At 65.4% G+C, this 15,154-nt stretch overlaps 1 protein-coding gene across 1 annotated transcript in view; it reads left to right on the top strand.

The window, feature by feature from the left end:
• Positions 1-4,576: 4,576 nt before the first annotated feature.
• IGSF9 (immunoglobulin superfamily member 9) overlaps positions 4,577-15,154 on the top strand; it is a gene marked incomplete at both ends in the record, with an annotated part of 11,078 nt that continues 500 nt past the window's right edge. Inside the window, 18 exons of the mRNA XM_082011595.1 lie at positions 4,577-4,628; positions 4,888-5,079; positions 9,154-9,306; positions 9,471-9,622; positions 9,855-9,972; positions 10,158-10,299; positions 10,498-10,643; positions 10,840-10,982; positions 11,059-11,199; positions 11,366-11,482; positions 11,838-11,988; positions 12,154-12,277; positions 12,358-12,533; positions 12,665-12,915; positions 13,076-13,160; positions 13,622-13,792; positions 14,012-14,057; positions 14,451-15,151. Of these exons, the coding sequence (XP_081867721.1) occupies positions 4,577-4,628; positions 4,888-5,079; positions 9,154-9,306; positions 9,471-9,622; positions 9,855-9,972; positions 10,158-10,299; positions 10,498-10,643; positions 10,840-10,982; positions 11,059-11,199; positions 11,366-11,482; positions 11,838-11,988; positions 12,154-12,277; positions 12,358-12,533; positions 12,665-12,915; positions 13,076-13,160; positions 13,622-13,792; positions 14,012-14,057; positions 14,451-15,151 (3,061 nt within the window). The remainder of the gene's footprint in view (positions 4,629-4,887; positions 5,080-9,153; positions 9,307-9,470; positions 9,623-9,854; positions 9,973-10,157; positions 10,300-10,497; positions 10,644-10,839; positions 10,983-11,058; positions 11,200-11,365; positions 11,483-11,837; positions 11,989-12,153; positions 12,278-12,357; positions 12,534-12,664; positions 12,916-13,075; positions 13,161-13,621; positions 13,793-14,011; positions 14,058-14,450; positions 15,152-15,154) is intronic.

Below are 15,154 nucleotides of genomic sequence, written 5' to 3'. Positions count from 1 at the left end.
CTTGGGGGTGATGGCGGCCACGCACAGCAGCCCTGACAAAGCCCCCGTCTTTGGCTGGAGAAACTTCCCCCCCGAGATCGTGGGCGAGGTGTACCTGAAGCCCGGACACCTGGTGCACAGTGCGGGGCCGGTGCACTGCTACACTCCCATTCCTGGTGTCCAGCAAGTGCTGGGCAAGCTGCGATTGCCATGGGGGCTGTGTACTTCCCTGCTGTGTAACCCCTCAAAGCCACCGGGCATCACATAAATAAAGAAGAGGATTTGAAAAGCAGCAGCAATGGTCTTTGCCGGGCAAACGGAAGCCCGCCAGAGCTCAGTGTGGTCCAGGTAGTTAACTGGGGCCCAGAAAACTCATTAGGGCGAGGGAGAACAGGAGAGGAGGAAGGGGGGCGAGCCAGGAAAGGGTGCTGCCGCCAGCCCCGCTCCTGTCTGGGGGCCAGCGGGGCCAGCGGGGCCGGGGACGAGCCGGGGCACAGAGAGGGGGCACTCCCTTGCCCGGCGCGGGGGGACGCTCACCCAGGCCAGCCCCCGGGCACAGACGGGGGCCCGGGCCGGGGCCGGGCGGAGCCGGAGCCCCGTGCCCCGGCGGCTGGCGCAGCCTCGCGGCTGGCGGACGGTCCCCGCCCGCCCGCGCCGCCGCTCCTTGCAGACGCTCCCCGGGCCCGCTCCGCTCCGCCGCCGCGCGGTCTCCCCGGTACGGCGGGGCGGGAAGGGCCCGGGCCCGCTGGGGGCGGCCTGTGGGGATCGGCCGGGCCGGGGCGGTGCGGGGCCGCGCTCGGGGCAGGCCGCGGGGGCCGGATCCGGGCGGTGCGGCCTACGGGTGTCCTCCGGCCGGTGCTGCCGGGGGGGACGGGCCCGGTCGGGGGGACGGGCCCGGGTATCTGGGAGGGCCTGAACTGTGGCGGGGGACCTGTGGGCCTGGCCGCGTTCTCCAGGAGGGGTGGTACTGGGGGACCTGGGGTCCTGGCCAGCGGGTCCTGGGGAGTCTGGCCATGGTCTCCTGGGGGGCCTGAACTGGGGGTCCTGGCAACAGTCTCCCGGGGTCTGGTCTGGCCGGGGTCCCCAGGGAACGTGGTGGCACAGGCCCACGGTACCGGTCCCTGCAGGCTATGGGGGCACCCGAGCCCCCCAACTTCTCGTGGGTGGCGGAGGGGCAGCTGGCGGGCCTGGCCATGCCACGGGAGCCAGGCCACTACCGGTTCCTGCTGGGCCAGGGTGTGCGGCACCTGGTGTCGCTGTCGGAGCGGGCACCGCCACACCACGGCTGCTGCCCCGCCATCCGGCTCCACCGGCTCCGCGTGCCTGACTTCAGCCCCCCGACGCCCGGGCAGATCCAGAGCTTCCTGCAGCTGGTGGAGGAGGCCAATGCCCGTGGGGAGGTATGGCGGCGGGCACGTCACGCTGGGGAGGCAGTGCCGAGAGGCTGGCACCACAGAGGGTGACACCTCGGGAGGGCGGAGGTGGCACCTGAGGAGAGGTTACATGGAGGGGGTAAGGCCAAGGCAGGCAGCGCCTGTATTGCCAAGGGGTGATGCTGGGGAGCAGTGGGGGGCTGCAGCAGGGACACCCGCATGCCTCCATGCCAGTGCGAGCTGACGGTGCGGCGCTGCCGGCCAGGCTGTGGCAGTGCACTGCATGCTGGGACATGGCCGGACGGGCACCATGCTGGCTTGCTACTTGGTGAAGGTTCTGAAGATGAGTGGTGGCGACGCCATCCGGGAGATCCGGCGGCTGCGGCCCGGCTCCATCGAGACGCAGGAGCAGGAGCAAGCCGTGATCCAGTTCTGCCACAGCATTTGGTAGGTGCAGCCCCACAGCGGGGAGTCCTGTCTCTGTGACACTTCCCTCCCTGGAGGGACTCCCCATGCTGCACCAGGGCCACAGCTGGTGGTGTGCCAGGTGCAGCAAGCGGGAGGGGAGCTGCGGCTCCCAAAGCCCAGCTTACCAGCGGGATCTGCCCCACCACAGTGCTGGAGAGGACAGCAAGGAGGCGTGAGCACAAACATCTCCCTGGGCAGCGTGTGCTAGACGGGTTCGATGGAGACAGTTGCTGTGAAATGGTGGGGGGCCTTTCCCAGCCCCAAGGTGCTGCTGTGTCTCCCCTCTCACATTAAAGGACTCCCATGTGGCTTCTCTCCAGGTCTGTGTGTGGCAGGCAGCACACGCACTTGCATCCCTGGTGGGTTCCCTGCCACCCCGCTGTGCCACCCGGCTTGGTCAGCAGCTGCACCCCAGGATGTGGGGCTGCTGGCTCTTAGGTCGCTGCCTGGCCTCAGCCCCTGCGGAGCACGAGCAGCTGCACTTTGTGCACCGGCAGGCAGGCCCCAGAGCTGGTTGCCCGCCAAAGCTGTGATGCTACATGGATGCTGCGCACAGGTGCCGGCACAGGATGTTGATGCTTAAAATGAAGCTTGGATGGAATTTAGACATCTCTGTCCAAAAGTCCGATCCTGAAAATCTCTTTTCAGCTGCTCCTAACTTTGGTGGCATTTAAATCCTAAGTGGAAGAAGTGTCACCGTCCCTGTTCCCGGGCATGCGGCACATGGCTAGAAGCGCCTGGCAGTCACTGAGCACAAGCACCACGTCCACACCCTAGGCTGGTGGGGCCAGTCGCCTCTGCCAGGCAGTTCCACAGCACCCAAATGTTGCTTTGAAACACCATAATGTCGTCTTCCCTCAGGAACAAAGCATGAGTGTGGTGGCACCGGGCACCACTGACAACACGGCTGTGCCCTGCTCAGAGCTGTGGCTGGGGGCAACTGACTGTCTCGGGGCAGCTGTAGCACCCTGGCGTGTCCCTCTTCTGGACCTGGCTCCTCCCGCAGGGCCTGGAGTTGGACTGGCAGGGGCAGAGGACATGACTGGGGGGGGTCTTCACTGCAGGGTGTGGGGCATCCCAAAAAGCAGGTGTAGAAAGCAGTCCCCAATTCTCCCTGTGCCCCATGCCCCTTCCCCGGTGGGGAGTCGAGAAGCACCCATGTCCCATGAGCAATGCCATGGCTCTGGTGGGCTGTGACGCCACATCAGGACATGGGGCCACCTGCAGGTGCTCAATTCTGCCTGCACCCCTTGCCTGGGGCACAAGTGGCTGTTGGGGACCCAGCCCTGCATGCAGGGAGTGGGATGGGGATGACAGAGACAGGTATGACGGGGGACGGGGCAGCGCTGTCCAGCCACAGCACCTAAGCCCGAGGGAGCTGCAGGACTCACATGGGCCTGTGAGATGCAGGAAAGCAGCTTAACCACAGAATTACTTACTAACTCCTCTTACTTTAGCTCTGTCCTTAATAGTCTCCCAGGCTCAGGGGGCCGGGCCAGGCCGGGCTGACGGGGGGGACCACAGACCCCCCTGCCCCAGGGAAGGGGGGCCAGGACGGCGGGGTTTGGCCCAGCATCCCCAACCCAGTGTTCAGCACCACTCCCGGCACTCAGCAGTGCTGCAGAGCAGGGCCTGGCACAGCATAAACGGTCTGGCATGGCCATGCTCGACCCTCAATGCCAGGGTCCATTGTGGCGACAGGATGTGGGGGTTGTCCTGGTCTGCCCATGTCCCAGGAGGCCTTCCAGAGCCCCCAGACTGGCGGGCAGCCCAGCTCCGGCTCAGCCTGGCGGGATAGGGACACCACACCAGTGGCCGTCCCTGCACCAGGGACACATTTAGGGTGGGATTAGAGAGGAGACGGCTGGGATAGGGAAGGGCAGGTGGGGAGCCCTGGCATGATGGTGGTCATGGGGGTGCCTTGTGCCTCCACGTGCACTGCCTGCCCGCTGCAGGGCTGTGCACAGTGTGGTGTGGCACGGCATAGCACGGCTCAGCACAGCATGGCTTGGCGTGGTATGACTTGATGTGGTATGGCAGAAGAGGGCTCAGCATGGCATAGCACGGCCCGGCTTGGCTCGGCACAGCAGGGCTCAGCCTGCAGCAGGCCCGGGTGGGCGCCATGCATTGCTGATGCACCCAGCCAAGCAGCATGCAGGCACACAGGTGTCACACACCTGGTCACACACGCCTGTGTCATGCACACGCCCCGTGCCCGTGTCCCACTGGTGTATCACACCCCGCAGCAGTGTCCCGCCCGCGCACCCTTGCCCTGTCCCACCCGTGGCCCCCCCCCGCCGGAACTACAACTCCCAGCAGCCCCCGCGGCTCCTGCTGCCCCCTCCACCATTGGCCGCCTCGGGGGCGCCCGGTACCGGGCTTCTGATTGGCTGTCACCGTGGCAACGGGCGGCGCGGGGCGGGGGGACGGGCGGGGGCGTGGCCCGGGGCGGCCCCTCCTGGCGCCGCGAGTTTGTTGGTGGCCGCCCGGCGGTGGCGGCTGGAGTGTGGGGACAGAGCGGAGCGCCGAGCCGAGCCGCCGCGGGACGGGCATGAGGAGCGGTGGGACGCGGAGCCGCCAGCGCCCCCCGCCCGGGGCCGGTGCGCCGGGGGCAGCCCGGCGGAGCCCGCCGGTCCGCGGGCCCTGAGGCGCCGGTACTCCGTCGGCCCCCGAAGACACCGCGCCGATCCCCGGTGACCAACTGCTGGCCCCCGCCGGGGCCGCCGCGGAAGCCGCCTGAGGGGGGGACCTGGGCTATGCGGTGGTGGCTGCGCGCCGCCGTCCTCAGCCTGCTCGCCGGCGCTGAGGGTAAGGGGCCGCCGTCCCGCCCGCGGCGGGGGGGGGGGGCCGAGGCGGGGCCGGGGCGGGAGCGGCCGCGCTGCCGGCGGGGCCGGTCTGGCTGGTGCCGGGCCCCCGGGACGCGGGTGGCGGCGGCAACAGCGCACGTGGTGCCTCTCTCGATGCCGCGGAGCCGGGGGCGGCCGGGGCCGCCGGCTGGGGGGCTCGGGAGGAGGGCAGGTTCCCGTCCCGCTGGCGGGGCTCACCTCTCCCGCCTTGGTCCCGGCAGGCAGCGGCCAGAGCGAGTCCCAGGCTGTGGTGGGGCGAGTTGGGGAGAGCACAGTGCTGGGCTGCGACCTCCTGGACGCCCACGAGGCCCGTCCCCCTCTCTATGTGATCGAGTGGGTCCGCTTCGGCTTCGTCCTCCCCATCTTCATCAAGTTTGGGCTCTACTCACCACGGGTGGACCCAGAGTACATTGGTAAGTCCCGCGGCCGGGTTATGGGGTCCTGGGGAGCCCTTCTGGCCCCAGTCTCTGGGCTGGGACTGGCCCGGGGCAGCACATGAGGCTGGCCGGGCTGGCTCTGGTGTCCCACGTCCCTGCTTGCCTTGGCTGGGCCCCAGCCCAGAGCTGCTGCTGTCAGACCACATTAATCACGCTCCTGGGGCAGTGGGGAAGTGCAGGGCTCTCCCTTTGGCTCTGGGCAGCAGGAGGGCACACTGTGGGGCTGGGGAGGTCTCCACAGCAGGCCAGAGTCCCCTCCTTATGCAGCAGCTCTAGGGGTGGCCAGAGTAGGAGGCAGAAGGGTTGTGGACACCCAGCTGACAGAGGAGACTCAGCCCCTGGCCCAGCTTGGCAGTGGGAGGGATCCCCTCTGGGATGGAGGGTGGGAGAAGCTCCCCAGGTAGGTTCCCAGCACACCAGCCATTGCTCCCATCATCATAGCATCTGGCTGCCGAGGCCTCCCTCAGCACCACGCGCTTGGGAGTGGGACAGCCAAGTGCCCGCACGCAGGCTGCAGCATCGTGGCACTGCCTGCCATGCTGCCCTGGCTCTCCCGTCCGGCCTGCTGCACCAGTCTGGGGCCGATGACAGCAGGGTGCCTTGTGCCAGAGGCCGTGGACACCCAGGCACTAGCACACTGCCGCTTTGGTTCATGTGGGTCGCTTGAAGGTTGAGCCTAGGGAGGGGATTTTGGTGAAGCTGCTAACTGGCGGTGCTGGGCTGGCTGGGATTTGGAGCAAAGCTGCGCTGGGAAAGGGCTGCGGCGTGGGAGGTGGATATTCTCCTCTTTATGGGATATTTTAAGTGAAGCGGTGGCAGACCTTGAGGGATCCCTGTGAGCACAGAGGTGAGGACAACGGGAGCGTCCCTCGAATAGGGGATGGCTGGGGAGGAGGGGAGGGGCTGGTAGCTGGCTTTGGGCTGAGCCTGGCCTGGAAAGCCTGTAGCAGCGACGCACTGAAATCCTCCCGTGGGACAGGATGGAGAAGGCTGGAGCGCCAGATTGTGACTAGGTCAGGAGCCTGCCCGCTCCCGCCGAAACTGGCCCTTGCCTAAAAAATGCACGGCAGCCTGAGGTGTGAGCCAGCCGCTCTCATGCCTGACCACAGGCAGAGCGGTGCTGCCTCTTCCCGGGCTGCGCAGGAGGAGACCTCTTTCAGGGCATGCCTCGGCCTCTCCCCTCTGCCAGCCCGTGCCCAGGGACACCTCTGCTCCGCAGCAGCCCCGAGCTGGCCCCGAGGGGCCGGCGGTGACAGCAAACCCTCCGGTGATGACAAGGCACCTGCTTTCCTGGGAGGCCCGGGCTGGGCTCCTGTTACCTGAGCCGGGCATCGCAGGGCCCCTCGGCTGCAGGAGCTCCGGTTACCCAGAAAGGGCCTGGCAGCATCCTGCCTGCTCCTGCCTGCACTGCCCTCAGCCCTCCCCCTTGTCTCTGCTGCCAGCACGGCCCCGGGGGGTGGGGGGGCGGTGGGAGCAGGTTGGGCTGCTCCAGGATCAGTGCTGGGGGGATGTGCTGGGGGAAGGGGGCTGGTGGCAGTAATGAGGGCGAGGTGGGTGGGCAGGGGGGCCTGGTGGCTGTCACCATGGCAGCAGGGTGGCTTGTTTTCAATCCTCTGGGGGGCTGGGAAGCGATGGAGGGAAGGACAAGGGCTGTGGGCGCAGGGTAAGGGCGAGGGCATCCACTCCTTCCAGCCCTTCCCAGGCAGAGCAGCTCAGATGTCACCCAGAGGGGCTGGGGAGCCCCTGCTGTCACCCACGTCCCTTGTGGGGCAATTTGGGGCATCCTGGGGATGGGGTGAGCTGCAGCCACCTCTGTGAGAGCCCTTGGATCTCTTGGGGGAATGGGGTCGGCTCTCTCCCAGGTGCCACCGTCCACCATGGTGTCATGGGCCACTGTCCCCTGCTGTCGGCTGACCTGGAGTGGGGTTGTGGTCCCTGGCCTCGTCGCCTGCTCGGGCACCCCATCCCCGGCAGCAAGTGCAGTGGCTGCAGCCCCCTTTGTGTCCCTCTGAATGGCGGTTGCCAGGCATTGGGGGATGCTGGTCTGGAGGGCAGTGGCTGTTTTGTTATCCGTTGGGGGGTGGAAGAGGAGGAGGGGGCTGGGGCCAGCACGGGGGATTAAGGGGAGGCTGGGTGCATCCCCAGAGCACTCTGATCCCTTCCAAAGGGACCTTTGTTCAGGAGCCTGCTGCTCCCGCCTGGCTCCTGGGGCTGTGAGCCGGCAGCTGCAGGCAGCGATGGGGTTTCTCAGCGCTGCCCTGTTTCTCGGGGCTCGGCGTGGGAGCCTGCTCTGGGGTGAAGCGTGGGAAGACCCCTTGTCCCATGGATGTTTTGCCCATGGGTGGCTCCCATCCTTCTCACTGCTCCTGCCACCCGCCTCGTGTTCGAGGTTTGCCTGGGGTGTTGATTCATGCTCCACGTGAGGGATGCTGCCAGAGGCATCCATCTGTCCTTGGCATCTCCTGCCGCCAGAGATGCCATGGGTCTGTGCTGGAGCTGGCCATGGGGAGAGGTGGGAGATGGGGTGGGTGGCTGCAGCAGCTGGAAGATGCTCTGGACACTGTTGGGAAGGGTTTGCACATGTTTGTGTGCTGGGTTTGCACAGGGCTGCATGGACCCAGCACTCAGCGTGCGGTCCCGTCCCTCAACTGCCTAGCCTCTGCGCCCAAACCAGCCTGCCTGGGTCCCACCGCTCCTCCTCCTCACCAGGCTCATCTGGTGGGATGCAGCCTCGTGCTGCAGGTAGCACCCACACGGTGCCTGGCTTGGGCTGCAGCGGCTCACGCACCGCATGGGGCTACCTCTGACACTGAGCTCCCGGGTAGAGCTGTCTGGGAGGGAGGTTCGGCAAAACTTGCTTTGTTGGAAATGCTTCAGGAAGATGCTGGCCCTGAGGAGCTCTGGCATGTCGACAGGAGCGTTGTGGGCCGCTCTGGTGCCAAGAGCCATGTGCGGTGCTGCCACCACCGTGGCTGTGGCCCTGCTGCGGCACGCTGGGACTGAGGCCACCCCAGGCAATGGCATGCCTGAGACTAAACCCTCGTCCCCAGCCTGGCGCAGCTCTCTGGGCCGTGGGTGCCTGCAGTGGGGTCGGGGGCGTGTAGCCCTGGGGGTGCTGGGGCAGTGGGTGCCACTGGCTGCGCACCCCATCCGGGGCTGAGCCAATTGCCTGCTGCACGCCTGAGCCGATTATGGCTCTGATAATAGCCCAGGGGATTAAAGGGCTGTGCTCGCTGTCGCTTTGCGCCCTTATCCTTCGCCTCATCAAAGAGGCCGTGGGGTGTGGGGCCACTGTCTGCTCAGGGCAAGGGCCCCACAGCCCTGGAGATCCCCCGCCACTGTGGCCCTTGAGGGATCCGTAGCGCTCGTCCCTGCAAGGTGGGCAAGGGGTTCAGCTCGACCCCCTCCCCGTGCTGCAGGGAGAGGGGTCGGTGCGGCAGTGCCTGGGGCTTAGCAGGGCTCCTAAGGGTGAGACAGCCGGGGGGGCTTCTCAGGAAAAGGGCGGCTGAGGCTGCAGGGGAACGGTCCCCGAAAGGCAAGGGGAAGGGTGCGGGGATGGGTTTCGCAGGCAGGCTGGAAGCTCGAGGGGGAGGCAAAGGGGGCGGTGGGACCAGCTCTCTTGCCCAGCTGCTGGGAGCAATGGTCAGGGTGCAGGGACCCACCTTGCCGGGGTCTGGGGGTCCCTGCCAAGGCCACCCTACGCAGGGGTGGGCAGCAGAGCCCACTGCCACATCCTCCCCCATTTCCCCAGCAGTAGCAGGAGGTGTAGTGCTAAATGTTGGTGTGACCAACCTCCACCGCAGCACGGCTGACCTGGCTTTTGTCCCGCGGCTGTTCCCAGCCCCCCGTGGCGCTGGCCGAGGCAGCCCAAGCGCAGCCTGGCTGCACAGGCAGACCCTGCTGCTGCCAAGTGGGGCAGCCGGCCCCGCTCCCCGGGGAAGCTGCTGAGCCTGCAGCATTGGCAGGCGCCCCAGGGAGGCAGGTGGCCTGGGGACACAGCTGCCCCTGAGGTGGCAGCACTGGCCGTGACAGCCACTTCTGGGTGTGCAGGTCGTGTGCGGATCGAGGAAGGCGCCTCGCTGCGCATCGACCTCCTGCGTGCTGAGGACCAAGGCTGGTACGAGTGCCGCGTGCTCTTCCTTGACCGGCACAGCACCGACGCCGACTTCCAGAACGGCACCTGGATCCACCTCACCGTCAACGGTACCAGCTGATCCCACCCTCGGTCACTGCTCTGCCCAGCACCATCCAAGATCTTTCAGAGCTGGGACTGGATCCAAGCCAGTCTTGGATCAGACTGGGCCAACGGGTCTTCCAAGACCAGCTGGGCCAAACCTGGGGGTGAGGGTCTGGACTTGTCTTTACAGCACCCCCCACCTTCCTGGAGACCCCCCCTGCATTCGTGGAGGTGCGGGACCAGGACACGCTGAGCCTTACCTGCACGGCTGTCGGCAACCCCCAGCCTGTTGTCATCTGGAAGAGGAGCAACCTGACTGTCCAGAGTGGGGACACAGTGCAGGTGAGGATGGCAAATCACTGGTTACCCCTGCTGTGGCATGTCCCCCACCTCGGCCAGGGTCTCATGGGGCAGCCAGGTGTGCAGAGTAATGTGACTCTGCTTGGCCGGAGAGCAGGCGCCCGGCCCCACCGTGGTGGCACCCACCTCCTGCCACCAGCCCTGCTCACAGCGCCGCATTCCTGAGAGCATCGTGTCCCTTGGTGGCCGTGCCATGCACCTGGTGTCATTGCAGGTGAGGAATGGGACGCTGAGCATCGCCGTCGTGGAGCGTGCCAGCGCAGGCACCTACACCTGCCATGCTTCTAGCAAGGAGGGCACCATCACCCACACCACCCGCGTGCTCGTGCAGGGTAAGAGCGGGTGCTCTCCCATCCCCGGCAGCATGGGCCACCCCACTGCGTGCTGCTGCAGGGCACGGAGGGAGACACATCACAGGGGTTGGTTTTGGGGCAGGTGCAGGTATGACGGGCTTTGGGAGCAGCTGGGGCCATCCCCTGTCCCCAGCTGTCATCATCCCCTCTGCCCCACACTGCAGGGCCACCCATCATCGTGGTGCCACCCCAGAACATCACCGTCAACATCTCCCAAGATGCCTTTCTGGCATGCCAGGCTGAGGCATACCCGGGAAACCTCACATACACCTGGTTCCAGGGCAGTAGCAACGTCTTCCACCTCAGGTACAGCAGGGACAGGGATGGCACCGAGGCAGCCGCGGGCTCCTGCCAGTGGTCCTGGGGCCATCAGGCTGCTGTGGCCCCGCAAAGCCTGGATCTGAGTGTGATGGGCTGGCTGCATGCATGGTGGGGGTGTCGCTCATCCCAGAGTGGTGGGGACGGTCCCAGCTGCACCAGTCAGCACTGCCCTCCTCCTTGCAGCCGCCTCCGAGCTCGGGTCCGCGTCCTGGTGGATGGGAGTCTCCTACTCCAGCGAACGACCCCAGATGACACTGGCAAATACACCTGCATGCCCAGCAATGGGCTGTGGAAGCCGCCTTCTGCCTCGGCCTTTGTCACAGTGCTGTGTAAGAAAGAGCCCCACAGCCCTTTGTGAGCCCAGGCCATGCTGTCACCAGCTTCTCTCGTGGAGAGGCCCTGCTGGGCCAGCCCTGGGTGGTCTCTGCAGGCCATGGTGTGAAGAGGGTGCCCCTTCAGCTGCCACGGGGACCCTAGCTCCTTGCCATCCTCACGGAGTCCTTGGCACCCTGTTTGTCCTCACAGATCCAGCGCAGGTGACCACCATGCTCTCAGAGACCCACCTGCCCAAGGGGATGCAGGGTGTGATCCACTGCCCCACCAGGGCCAACCCCCCTTTGCTCTCCGTCACCTGGACGAGGGATGGGCACCCACTGGAGCTGAACAAGGTACCGCAGCTTGCACCCACCCCTGCCTTCCCACCCCCCAAGCCCCTTGTCCTGACACTACACCCCCCTCTCCCAGCTCCCTGGCTGGTCTCTGAGACCGGACGGCTCCATCATCATTGCGACGGGGAACGATGATGTGCTGGGAGTGTACACATGTACCCCGTACAACAGCTACGGCACCGCTGGCGAATCCCAGCCCACACGCGTCCTGCTGAAGGTGAGGCTGGGCAGGTGGGCACACTGCCCAAGACCCTCACCCAGGCTGCTCCCACCGTGCTGTGCCAAGCAGACCAGGTGTGCTGCATGCTTGTCCTGCCCTGCCGCTGGTCTGCACCCCTTCCTGCCTGCCCCCAAGCCCCGCACTGTGCCTGCCTGTCTTCCAGGACCCCCCCGCCTTCACGGTGCGCCCCAAGGAGGAGTACTTCCAGGAGGTGGGCAGGGAGCTGGTGATCCCCTGCGTGGCCCATGGGGATCCCCCCCCAACTGTCACCTGGCTGAAGGTAGGAGCCTACACTCTGGGGAACCAGCTGAGCCCTCCTGGGAGGGGGACACTGCTTGTGGACTCTGGGCATCACTCTAGGGCAGTGTCTCCACAGATGCTGCAGGATCACATCTCTCCTGGTTCCTGCGGGCAAAGGGGTTCAGGGCACTTTGCTTGTGTTGCCCTCTAAGAAACCAGGGCAAAATCCTGCCCCTTAGCTCCTAAACCAGCCCCAGGGTGGTGGATCACGTCAAGTCCCCATTTTCCTTGAGGGCCTGGTGTTGTAGGGTTGCTGCAGAGCAGCTGTCCCAGCCCTGCGGTGGGGTGAGCTGGGTGGCTGCCCACAGTCAGCATGTCTGTGCCTCGTCGTGCAGGTGGGCAGTGTGGGGAAGAGCAGCGCCCAGGTGGATGGGAACAGCAGCCTTGTCTTCCGCCCACTCATCAAGGAGCAGCATGGGGTCTGGGAGTGCACGGCTACCAACCAGGTGGCCAGTGTCAGCACCACCACCTCCGTCCATGTGCTGGGTAAGTTGCTGGTCCCTGGTGGGCAGGCATCGTTGATGGGTGCTGCTGCCCTGGGATGGATGATGTCGGGTGGACGATATCAGGTGGAAGGGGTGGAAAGGCCCCTGCATGGATGTTTTCCAAGCTGCCCAGTCTGATAGGTCTTCTCTCTGCTTCCCCTGCCAGGTACCAGTCCTCACGCTGTCACCAATATCTCTGTGCTCCCACTTCTGCTGGCAGCCAACATCTCCTGGGAGCCAGGGTTTGACGGAGGTTTTTTCCAGAGGTTCAGCGTCTGGTACACACCACTGTGAGTCTCCACTGCGGGCAGGGTCTGGTGTCCCACCTGAGGCCCTCAGCTCTGGACTCATGGGTCCCACATCTCCTCAGGGTGAAGCATCCACCCCGGGCCCATCATGACTGGGTGTCACTCTCGGTGCCAGTGGGGGCTCAGCACCTCTTGGTGGAGAATCTGCAGCCAGACATGAGCTACCAGTTTAGCGTCCTGGCTCAGAACAAGCTGGGCAGTGGGCCCTTCAGCCAGATTGTCACCTCCGTGCCCAAGGGTAAGAGGGGGCCCATGTGCTCCCCAAAGCAGCCCCCATCCCTGCAGAGCCCTCAAGCACATGGGAGGCTCCTGTTTCTGCCCTGCTGTCCCCCCGCATCAGCTCCCACACCAGTGTCCCTTTATCCTCAGGCTTCCCAGTGACCACAGTGCCTCCAGAACCACCGGCCATGACCATGAGCATCTTCCTGTCCCCACCGCAGGCTCTGACTGCCAACGAGACTGTGCGTGGGGTCCTGCTGCAGTGGGAGCCCCCATCTCAGTTCTCGGTGGCACTGAGCGGCTATGCGCTGGAGCTGCGGCAGGACAGGGGCGGCTGGGAGGTGCTGGACCGCTCCATCCCCAGCACGAAGACCCAGGTCCTGGTGCCAGGACTCATCAAGGTGAGAATCTCGCCAGGTGTTCCTTGGCTGCAGGGCAGCTCTCGGGGGACACAGCAAGGGAGGGGGTCAGATCTGTGTCGCTGCTATCTGGAGCTGGCACATCTGGCGAGTGGCTCTGCAGCCCTGTGCCCACAAGGTTAATGGCCCTCTGCTCCCTCAGGACGTCTTCTACGAGTTCCGACTGGTGGCCTTTGCTGGCAGCTACATCAGTGATCCCAGCAATACAGTGAATGTCTCCACAGCAGGTAAGGCCTGGGCTGACACCCACTTGCTCTTCCTGCCCTGGGGACAGAAACCAGAGGTGTAAAATGCCTGGCATGATCTAGGATCTTCCCAAACAGAAACCCCTTCATGCTGCTCCCACCCCCAAGTGTCCCTGCTGCTAGACCAAGGGGATGCAGTGCCTAGAGCAGGACCCCCAAAGCTAATGCCGTGGGAACACCCATCTCCATGTGTGGATCTGGCGTGACTTTGGTCTCATGGACCAGGTAGCAGGAGAGCTCTGTGTAGAGCATCCCTGCTCCTGGCACCGAGCACAGCAGAGGGCATGGGTCTGCCCAAAGGCAGACCAACCCCAAGGGGCGAGAGAGCCAAGGCTTTGCTGGTTATCCCTGTGGTGCTGGTGACATGAGGGAGGCTGTGCCCACTGTACTGGTGTGCTCTTGCGGGTAACTGAGCCTCTGATGGCATCTCCTGTCTGGCCCAGGCATGGAGGTGTATCCGTCTCGCACCCAGCTGCCAGAGCTCCTGCCACAGCCGGTGCTGGCCGGCGTCATCGGGGGGATCTGCTTCCTCAGCGTAGCTGTCATCTTCAGCACCATGGCCGCCTGCATCATGAACCGCCGGCGTGCCGCCCGTATCCAGAAGCGAAGACAAGGTAGGAGCTGCTGGCCAGACGCAGGCACCTGGATCCCAGGGCTCCCAGAGAGCTCGAAGCACCATGTGCAGGGTGGCAGCACCCAGTGCCCAGGGAGGGGATAAGCCAGCCCAGGGCTGGGGGGGCTCACCAGGAGTGGTAGTAGGGCTGCCACTGCCTCCTCATCATCACTTTGCGTTGCTTGCCACGTGATCCCCTTGTGTTTTCATAACCTTCTAGATCCACCACTCGTCTTCTCCCCCAGCAAGAAGCTTCCACCTCCACAGTAAGTCACACCATGCCATGCTCCCTCCCTGTCTCGCTACACTCCCCATCATTCACTTGCCGCTGGCTGGGGGCGGAGGGACGGGCCAGGGAGCAGCCAGCCCCCCGGCCACCACTGCTGGCCAAGGACTGGCTGCAGAGTGGCTCTTCAGAGTGGGGTGCTGGGATCAAGGTGTGCCATGGGGTAGGGCTCCCCTGGGGTGCTCCCTTTGGGGAGTTTTGGCTGAAGAAAGGATCAGAAAATGCAGGAGCAGGTCTGTCGAGCCCATGGGAGCAGTGCAGGGTCACAGTACCTGCTGCAGATGCCTAGCACAAGCTCTCCCAGCACGAGGGGCAGCTGGATGAGCCCAGAGCCAGGATGGAGGTGCTGCAGCAGCTCCCTTCTTCCTTACAGCAATTCTCATGGCTCTGGTAGCCCAGACAGCACCGTGAAGCTAAAGCTGCAGCCATCTCCCTACCGGAGCCTGCGCCGGACACTGCTGTGGGGTGAGAAGGCCGGCACCAGCCTGGGTCTCAGTATCGCCGGGGCTGGCTCCCAGTACACTGTGTATGAGAGCCACGTTGGGGAGCATGTGCCCCTGGAGCGGATCTGCCGCGGTCCTGATGGGCGCTTCGTGGTGGAGACTGACAAGCGGCTACAGGAGAGCAGCTTCAGGGCACTGCCCTACGCCGAGGCAGAGCCGTACCCCCCACGGGATCCCCCGGGGCCGCAGCCAGAGCCCTACCTCCAGCTGCCCCCAGAGGAGGAGGAGCCCATCTGGCGCAAGGGGGTCTCGCTGCGCCCCCGGCCTGCGGGGCAGGCCCGCGGGGGAGCCCAGGCCACCAGCTACCGCGGGGGACGCTACTTTGGCTACGGCAGCAGCAGCCCTGTGGATGAGGCTGCTGCATTGTGCATTATCAATATCAGCCCTGTGGCCTCCTCCACGACTCTGCCTTACAGCACCATGGAGGAGCTGTGTGACAGCCCTGGCAGCTCCAGGCTCTGCCAGAGCACCACCAGTGCCCTGTGGGACTCACTGCCCCTCGAGGGCTCCCCGCCATTGCCCCTTGGCCCGCCAGCCTCCCCCAGCCTTGGGCGCAGCCAGCAGCCACCCGGCT

Source organism: Phaethon aethereus, assembly GCF_964289735.1.
Source record: "Phaethon aethereus genome assembly, chromosome: 28".
Taxonomy (NCBI): domain Eukaryota; kingdom Metazoa; phylum Chordata; class Aves; order Phaethontiformes; family Phaethontidae; genus Phaethon; species Phaethon aethereus.
The sequence above is the reverse complement of the archived record's forward strand: the minus strand, read 5'-3'. Positions and strand labels throughout refer to the sequence as shown.